The sequence below is a fragment of the Palaemon carinicauda genome, chromosome 37 (assembly GCF_036898095.1).
Source record: "Palaemon carinicauda isolate YSFRI2023 chromosome 37, ASM3689809v2, whole genome shotgun sequence".
In the NCBI taxonomy this organism is placed as follows: domain Eukaryota; kingdom Metazoa; phylum Arthropoda; class Malacostraca; order Decapoda; family Palaemonidae; genus Palaemon; species Palaemon carinicauda.
In genome coordinates, this window is record NC_090761.1 from 9,354,836 (window position 1) to 9,364,835 (window position 10,000).

General features: G+C 34.8%; 1 protein-coding gene across 1 annotated transcript in view; it reads right to left on the reverse strand.

The window, feature by feature from the left end:
• The window catches only part of LOC137629449 (N-acetylated-alpha-linked acidic dipeptidase 2-like), a 31,516-nt gene that overhangs the window by 10,952 nt on the left and 10,564 nt on the right, over positions 1 to 10,000 (reverse strand). The window contains exons 3-8 of the mRNA XM_068360755.1: positions 9,545 to 9,687; positions 8,847 to 9,003; positions 7,861 to 7,995; positions 4,655 to 4,824; positions 1,305 to 1,447; positions 1 to 107 (exon numbers count right to left, since the gene is read on the reverse strand). The exon at positions 1 to 107 is cut by the window's left edge and continues 74 nt beyond it. Coding sequence (XP_068216856.1) covers positions 1 to 107; positions 1,305 to 1,447; positions 4,655 to 4,824; positions 7,861 to 7,995; positions 8,847 to 9,003; positions 9,545 to 9,687 — 855 coding nt within the window. The remainder of the gene's footprint in view (positions 108 to 1,304; positions 1,448 to 4,654; positions 4,825 to 7,860; positions 7,996 to 8,846; positions 9,004 to 9,544; positions 9,688 to 10,000) is intronic.

Consider the following 10,000-nt stretch of genomic DNA (forward strand, 5'->3'; position numbering starts at 1 on the left):
AGGGCCGCCCATGTTGACGAGTAGCTTCCGCGCGTCGTTGTAGCTGAGAGTGTGCGCTGGAATCTTCGGGGTGTCCGTTTCATTCTCCGGGACTCTGTACGCGCCATCTTTTGACCAAGATAAGAAGTCTATGAATTCAAAGTTGTAATGGATGATATAGCACTCAATGATTTGTATTCTTTGGAATATAAGGAATGGTTAAGTGGATGATACAAAGTCAAGAGAATGAGATGTGGATCTGTCTTTGATATTGGAAATAAAGACTGGCTAGTTTCTCATCTATGGGTGGTTAAAAATGCAAGAGGCATATCAGTCGATGATATGAGCCATATAACGAAGGACTAGTCATTCAATCATTTAAAGTCAAACATTTGTATACTTTTGAGTTCCTCAAGGAAACTATTCTGATTTTGGTCTATAGATATAAGCGTATTATCATTATTATTATTATTATTATTACTATTATTATTATTATTATTATTATTATTATTATTATTATTATTAATTGCTAAACTACAACCCTAGTTGGAAAAGCAGGATGCTATAAGGTCAGGGGCCCCAACAGAGAAAATAGCCCAGTAAGGAAAAGGAGACAAGGAAAAATTAAATATTTTAAGAACAGTAACAACATTAAAATAAATATTTCCTTTATAAACTATAAAAACTTTAACAAAACAAGAGGAGGAGAAATTAGATAGAATAGTGTGCCCGAGTGTACCCTCAAGCAAGAGAACTCTAATCCAAGACAGTGTAAGACCATAGTAAATAGGTTATGGTACTGCCCAAAACTAGAGAACTATTGTTTGATTTTGGAGTGTCCTTCTCCCAGAAGAGCTGCTTAACATAGCTAGTGAGCCTCTTCTACCCTTACCAAGAGGAAAGTAGCCACTGAACAATTACAGTGCAGTAGTTAAGCCCTCGGGTGAAGAAGAATTGTTTGGTAATCTCAGTGTTGTCAGGTGTATGGGGACAGAGGAGAATCTGTAAAAAAATTATGCCAGACTATTCGGTGTATGTGCAGGCAAAGGGAAAGTGAACCGTAACCAGAGAGAAGGATCCAATGTAGTACTATCTGGCCAGTCAAAGAACCCCATAACTCTCTAGCGGTAGTATCTCAACGGGTTGCTGGTTGCAAAATAAAAGGTGGTTGTGGTTAACATAATTACATCCGTTAAAAAGAGCGATATTTTACACTTTTACACACACACACACACACACACACACACACACACACATATATATATATATATATATATATATATATATATATATATATATATATATATATGCAAGGAATGTTTTACCTAGAGCAGGATAGTCAGGCGTCGTGGGATCTCCGTCGCGCCATACAATCGAACCTCTCTGGATTCCAGAGCCTGGCAGCCATAACGAATGTGGATATGCAGCTCCTCCAGTTTCGGATTCTGGATGGTAGTCCCGTGGATCTCTGCCGGTAGAACAGAAAAAGCCTTCAGGATTGCATGATGTTTATTCTTAACATTATGTAAGGCGTAATGGTTTTGCATCTAATTTGAGACCACGGTATATGTTTTATATTTATCAATTGGAATTAGTACATAACTATTATTTCTACTTCTTACTACTGGTTTGTAGTAAGTACACAAGGGACTACTGTATAGTCTATTTCTTTTAGCGATGCAGATTTGCACCGACTCGCAGCGGTGCCCTTTTAGCTCGGAAAAGTTTCCTGATCGCTGATTGGTTAGAATTATCTCTTCCAACCAATCAGCGATCAGGAAACTTTTCCGAACTAAAAGGGCACCGCTGCGAGTCGGTGCAAATCTGCCTCGCTAAAAGAAATTGACTATAGTTGGATAGGAAATGTAATAGTCTACCAAGTCAACATTGATACATTTCATGTTACATTTATAGCGTAGTCATCTAATTTGAATTAAAGTTAATTAATTGAGCATCTTGAATAGTATAGTGGCAACGCGTTCGCCTAGCATTCGCATGGAAGCAGATCGATCCCATCCTGGGATCCTGAGTTTTAACTGTTAACTGGGGAAGCCGTTGCAGTGTTTGTACACCACATTGAGAGTCTTGGGCTTGACCGGCTGACATTCTGGTGAGCATCTATTCTGATTAGACTGGAATTGAAATCAGACAACTTTACGTTTACCTTTAATTAAGTCTAATTGGTCTAACTGGTTTATTCTTTCCTGTAAGTGAATGAATTATGGAAACAAGTAAAATTCTGCCTACGCTTAGTCATCTGGCACTTGTTTTTAGAAATGAGCGAGGGTTCTTTTCGCCACTAAGTCACCGACCAAAGATACTTTATCAAATTTCTTTTTAATTTGAAGATTAGCGGTTTTGAAATAGGCATTTTGTGTATTTTAATCCTAATTCTACACCTTTTCATAAAAAAAAAACATTTAATAAGAGTCCTTATAAGATTCAACAGAATCTCTCTACTCTCTCATAAAAAAGAAAATTCCAAAATTAGACAAAAATTATGCCCTAACGCTATGAAAGACGTTCCGCAGCGCATCCTTTAATTTAAAAGGTTGGCGTAGGGAAGAAAGTAGCTGTAATATAGTACAGATTCCTGTCTCCATCTTGTTATTTTCTGCATCCAATGAACGAAAGAGGTCTGGTTTGATTATGGAAAATAAATATCGTTGACAACAATTGAAACTCCCAAATGAATCTGTTAAGAAAAACTCGAGACAGAAAATTTCATTGAAAAGATTAAAGTTAATATTGAAATTCTCCATTAAAAGATTATGGAGACACGTAGATTCAAACTTCTCAACACGAACGTTGTAGACATACTTGGCATTGAAATTTTCAATAAACAGGGTAATTGGAAAATTCAGATTGAAATAGCCAATTGGAATAGTTAAAAGAGGAATTTAGAGCTGATAACCCCCCAAAAATGGAAGAGAGAGTTAACTGAAAGTTATACAAAGAATAGGGAGAAACTTTGTGTTGAAATTGTTAGTGAAAAGGTCAAGGATAAACTCAACACTGAAACTCTCAATCGAAAGGTCACGAAATATGGATATGGATTCGTGTGGATTAAACGAAATCTGTCCACACTTTCCTTACTATTTTTTTTTTTACGAGGAACTAAAGCCATATATCGTTGAGAAGGATCAAATGCATTTTAGATATCCTTTATATGCTATAAAATATTCCACCTTCAGTTCCTTTATTCCTCATAAATCCTGCATGTTTAAGCAACTGGAGCAAGTTACGCTAGTTAAGGAGCTTATCTGGTAATCGGTAGATCCTTGTTACTGTTCTCCTTTGCATAAATTTCCATTACTGTATTTTCATGTACTCCGTTGTACTCAAGAACAGGCGGAAAGAGAGCATTGTGAAGTTTGACAGAGAAGGAATGAAACAACAGCCTGAATTCTCATCTCATGAAGATGTAATTTCCAATAAGATCTTTAACAATAATAATAATAATAATAAAAAAAAAAAACTTATTGCTGCTCTAATGAAAAGATCCTATAGGTCTGCCTGTTGAGTCATCAGCAGCCATTGCCTGGTCAAACTTGGTCCTAGTTTATGTGGAGAGGGAGCTTGTGAGCTGATCATAAGTACATATGGTTAGTCTCTAGGGCATTTTCCTGCTAGCTAGGGCAATGTCACTGTCTCTTTTCTCTTCCATTCATGAACGGCCTTTAAACCTTATTTGGATGAAATGAAAACCGTGCTGGATTACATACAGATAATTCATTAAAGCTATTATAGATTCCAAAAAATACTGTTTGGCTAATTTATATATGTTTGCGTCTACACATGCTTTGCTTTACCTTTAAACATAATCTAATAAAAGAAGGTTTCCCTGGTGGGCCGAATATTGACCCTCAACAGAATTCCTAATGCCTTACCAGCTCGAAGTCTAAAGCGTACACTGTTAAAAATTTGCATTAAAAAACGGTAAATGCCTGGCAACATTTATTCCAGGATTTTTACCGTTTTAAAAACGGATATATTGACGTACAGGAGTGATATTACAGTCAGCAGACAGTAAAAATTAATAACAAAGTATGGCAAAATTACGGTCGCCCATATTTTACTGAAATACGGCTGAGAACAGTATATTTTTACGGTGAATTTCCGATTAAATTTGCTGTTTTTATTTTAATGGTGTAGGCTAATTTTCTCTCCTACATAAGTAAACATGAAATCTTCCTCTAAACATATACCATAATTTTTCTTAAGCCTTTGTTAACAAATAAGCATTGGAGATCTGGTGTGGGCGACAGTAGTTTGCAATGAGACCAAAATCCAGAGTCGGTGCGAGAGAACCTAATAGAACTCCAAGAAGTGTATGTTATGTGGTATACTACTGTATGAAAGGCATGTACATCCATAGATATGATTTCTTTTCTTGTAACAGACTTGTGTCAGAGAACTTAATGTACTAACACAAATTCTTACAAAATACACAGCAATATCGTGTGCTTGACATATGATTAGTACAATGCAAGTGCAAAATTCTAACTTGAATGTTGCTTTTATTTTCGGGATAAGTATAATATATACAATGATTCACGACTTATACCATCTAACCCTAGCTACGCGTTATCCCAATGAATTTACTAGTTTAGAAGTAAATAAGTTCAATGAACTAGAAGAAGCTTACAGCATTAATGAAAACGAATTGACTCACGTATAAAGAATAACACCGGATGCGTTAAACCTCTGAGCGTTCAGAATCTTGTCACCTCTGAAGATTGAGCCAAATTTGGCGATGACCACCCGCCCTTCGATTTTGATCCCCATCGACTCTGTCTGCAGGAAGTCTTCATATCGGCCGTAGTTCACATACACTAACTCGTTCTGTTGAATAATTATAAAAGGCAGATAATGTTAATACTAGGCAGGCAGCTAATTCTAATAGCCAGACCTTCTCCATCATGAGGCTCAATACTACACAGTACTCTACAAGTTTTATTCCAGCTGTTACCAAATTGTGGAAAGATCTTGCTAATCGGGTAGTTGAATCAGTAGAACTTCAAAAGTTCAAAGTTGGAGCAAATGTTTTTTATGTTGCAACACCAGGCTGACATGAGTCTTTTTATAGTTTATATATGACATATGTTTTTGACGTTGTTGATAGTTTATATAGGACATATGTGTTTTGACGCTGTTACTGTTTTTAGAATGATATATTGTTAATTTATTCTCATCATTTATTTCCTTATTTCCTTTCCTCCCTGGGCTATTTTTCCCTTGGGCTTATAGCATCTTGCTTTTCCAACTAGGGTTGTAGCTTGGATAATAATAATAATAATAATAATAATAATAATAATAATAACTCCTTTCTACTTGATGCCATGATATCAGCTTCCATGCTCTGAATGCGTCTAAGACCTTGAAACTACTTTTTTTTTACTTGACTACAGGAACAATTTGTAAATAAATTGCCATGCGTAAAAGCTGAACGACAAATTGTTTACCAAATTGAGTTTAAAGTACTCCCAATTACATACGATGCCGGTAGCTATTATATCCACTGGTTTAAAATTGACAAAATGATTTTATTTAATCTTTATTTCTTACGTAAACTATAACCCGCGCGCTCTTATCGCTGCCCTTTGAAGCCTTTCTATGCTTTCAGTGTAACATTGGGTTTTGTCTCGGCCTTGAATAGTAAGGTCATTATATCATGATGGGGATAATTCATCTTTTTAGAAGATATTTATTACCGGTCATTTCCAAAGTCTCAACTATTGGTATGTTACATACCATGTCGCAGGAAAAAAATTGAAAGTTTAAACTGGTCAACAATTTTTGTAAAAGTTCCATATGAGAGAGAGAGAGAGAGAGAGAGAGAGAGAGAGAGAGAGAGAGAGAGAGAGAGAGAGAGAGAGAGAGAGAGTTTTATTTATGTACAATTACTGTAGTGAACCCAAGGCGTTAAAAATTACGTCTAAATAGATAGATAAGCACACACCCGCATACGTATACAAACACAGATTCAGCTCTCCCCCCCTATCCTAACTCTACCCCGCTGGTTCGGCAATTTGTGGCAAAGTGTGTTCAGATTGTAGCCCTTAGGGTACTCCCTCTCACAAGGGTATGATTACTCCTCTCACCCTAAGCGTGACAGGATATATATATATATATATATATATATATATATATATATATATGTATATATATATCTATATATATATGTATAAATATGTGTATATATATATATATATATATATATGTATATATATATATATATATATATATATATATATATATATATATATACTGCATCTATATATATATATATATATATATATATATATATATATATATATATACTGCATCTATATATATATATATATATATATATATATATATATATATATATATATATATATATATATACTGTATCTGTATATATAAATATACAGTATATATAGATAGATAGATAGATAGATAGATAGATAGATAAATATAGTCAGACACTTGCTCTTCATTATACAGGAGAATTTTTCTTACTATAAATAGGACGATGAAGCCTCTGTGCAGAGATACTGAAATGCTTTAATTTTACAGAAGAACAGACTGAAATTCAAATGATCCATTATACTCAAATTCATTAATAAATGACCATTTAAGATTTATGAGTTGTTAATATTTCCTATTCAAACTTTTGAATTATCTGCTTTGTCAACGCAATCAACAACGGTAGCTGATTCCTCATCTAACTCAAGTAGTCTGTCACCAACCCGAAGACAGAGTTATCCTCTTCAAGTGTTCATCATTGATCTCAAGTATTTAATTACCCTCATCAAGGGTGAAATTATTTTTCAAACTCAGTTTTCTGAGATAAAATTCCTCAATATCCATGAAGCTGAATTTGACTTGTGAAATGAAGATTTATCGCTGTATCTTTTGTGAATCTATATTTAGTACAATTTTTTTTTTATTATGAATAATCTTTGATTCAATTGACTTCTTGCTTATCAAAGCAGGCAGTGATGTGATAGTGATATTTTTTTGTATTTTAATGACAAAAACACAGTGAAAATATAGCTATGTATTACTTTTTACTACTACAATACATCGGCTCATCCGAAATAAGGTAGTTATATAAACAATATGACTGAAGGTTTTGGGTCCTTGTAAAAATGTAAATTCATGAAGGAAATATTAGGATATGCCAATCTATATTATTATTATTATTATTATTATTATTATTATTATTATTATTATTATTATTACTAGCTAAGCTACAATCCTGATTGGAAAAACAAGATGCTGTAAGCCCAAGGGCTCCAAAAGGGAAAATTAGCCCTGTGAGGAAAGGAAATAAGGGAATAAAAAAACTATATGAGAAGTAATAAACGATTAAAATAAAATATTTTAACAAATAACGCCAGTATATATTCCATGCTGAATCACGAAAAGCCGCCGAATTGCTCGAGGTTGAGGAAAAATGGAATACAGACGACCTACTGGACTGGGATTCGAGACACGTCTAAGTTCAATAGTTTCTTGTAGTGTCTGCAACTTCTCTCTCCTTTGTGAGGTAAGTGAGGTGTTTTGGGGGAGCCTAAAGGTCTACCTGCTTAGCTATCAGTAGCCATTGCCTGGCCCTTCCTGGTCCTAACTTGGGTAAAGAGGGGGCTTGGGCGCTGATCATCTGGATATATGATTAGTCTATAGGGAATTGTTCTGCTATGGCATTGTCACTGTCCCTTGCCCATGCCATTCATTAGTGACCTTTAAACCTCAAGTCTTTAAATGAAGAGTTAAACCTTTTTTAAGGTTTCAGCTTCTTTGGAACTTACTGATCTTCAAATAACACATCGTATTATTGAAATATAAGTAGAAATGGTGATAGATAAATAGACAGATGAAAAGAAACCTTACCGTGACAACTGTGCCAGCAGGGGCGAATGCCAGGAAAGCCGGGGGAATGGATTCGTCATATTCGACTCCGTCGATCGGTTCCTCTATGATGGTTGACGTGAATTTGACTTGGCCCTCCTCGTCCATAAGATATACCTGCGTGGGAGGGTTTGGTATTGCTCAATAATTAATACAGTATATTGGTAGCTTCAGTTTTAATAAGTGAAAACTGAAATTTATGTTTTTATGGGTGATTCTCCACATCTCTCGTTGTATCACACAGTTGTGTTAATTATAATGGTAGCCCTATATAGAAATTAAAACACTAAAATTCCCCTATTTATCTCTTATATGGTAGAGATGGAATATTATCCTGATGATTATATCAAACTCATTCAGTTGGGATCATACGAAATGCTGGCATAAAACCAAATAATTTGAATTTAATCGGCAGAGAGACCACGAATTCAATAAACTGTGTTTATTTTTACTCTATATAGAGCTAGTTTTAGTGTGATAATAAAGTTAATAGTGCTGTTATTCTCATCATTATGATTAAAAGATTACTATCACCATTAACTGCATGCGATGCAACCGGAAACGACTGAATGCAGGCCCTTATCTTTTACAGGTTCCACCCACAAGCATCGTGATTGGCCGCCACTTTCTTACAGTTGATTCAAGTATGTATAATAATAATAATAATAATAATAATAATAATAGTAATAATAATAATTGGACGGGCAACATATCCATATAACGCATAGCACAACGGAGGAGCAATGAGATAATGTTTATTTGTGAGCGAAGTGAACCACTGAGGGGGAAAGACCATTTGAGCGGCGGCCAATCACGAATCACGATGCTTGCGGGCAGAGCATGTTAAAGTCGCAGCAGTTGCAATAAGGTCATTAAAACACTTCAAGAGTAAAAAGTTTCTCTCTCTCTCTCTCTCTCTCTCTCTCTCTCTCTCTCTCTCTCTCTCTCTCTCTCTCTCTTATAGTTACCTTGTTCGGCTTAGCAAGATTGGGATGCGAGAGCTGAACTTCGTAAGGTTGGAGTTCCACTTGGTCGAGTCCTTGTTCCAGCCATAACTTCCGGAGGTATTCAGCTTGCTCCAAGTCTTGCTTGGTTCCCGCCATGTGGCCCTGGCTCGTCAAGTATCTGTCAGGTATTGAATGGAATTACTTCGAATATCTTTTTAGTTTCAGGTGTATATGCTCTAACATATTCTTCTTTCAAAGCGTAAGAAGACGGTGATAATATGTTAATCTTTATATGCACAATATGATGTTTACCTTTTTTAATATAAGGGTACGGATTTTATTTCTAACACAATTCCATTATATATATATATATATATATATATATATATATATATATATATATATATATATATATGCACACACACACACACATATATATATATATATATATATATATATATATATATGTATATATGTATATATATGCACACACACACACACACATATATATATATATATATATATATATATATATATATATATATACACACACAAATACAAATACACGCATATACGTATGTGTATGTGCGTATTTAGATTGACTTATTGTATTTGCATGTTAATCTAAGGACTGAAATATATATTATGTTATATTATATTATTAATTCACCATTTTGAGCATCTATACCTTTACTTTTTTTTCTTGCATTTTGTTTTACCTGAGATTGTTTTCTATGTTCAAAGCATCCATCTCCTCAATGAGTTCGTCCCCGAATCTCCCGAAGTAATCGTCTCCAAATGGCTTGTCCCGTCCCAGGTCCCGTCTGCCCTGGCAGTACTGTCCTCGCTCTGCGACATTGCTCTGTGAAGAAGTTAATGTTTAACCTGATCATTGAGTCACCCACTCAAGATTTCCATCGTGCTGATACGAGTGACTGTTTCCTTGAAGATTTTAGTTAAAGTAGCTGGGCAAAGGGAATGGATAGAAAAAGTCAGATGACAACACAATCTTCACAAAGAAAAAGACTTGATTATTAATTTCCTTATCCCTCGTCTGGAAATTAATTTCTGGAACTTAACATCATTTAGTTCTTTGCGCTTGTTGCATACGATTTGTCATTATTCTGACTATACTTTGTATTCAGAAATTCCCAGATTGTACCTTCCTATAATAA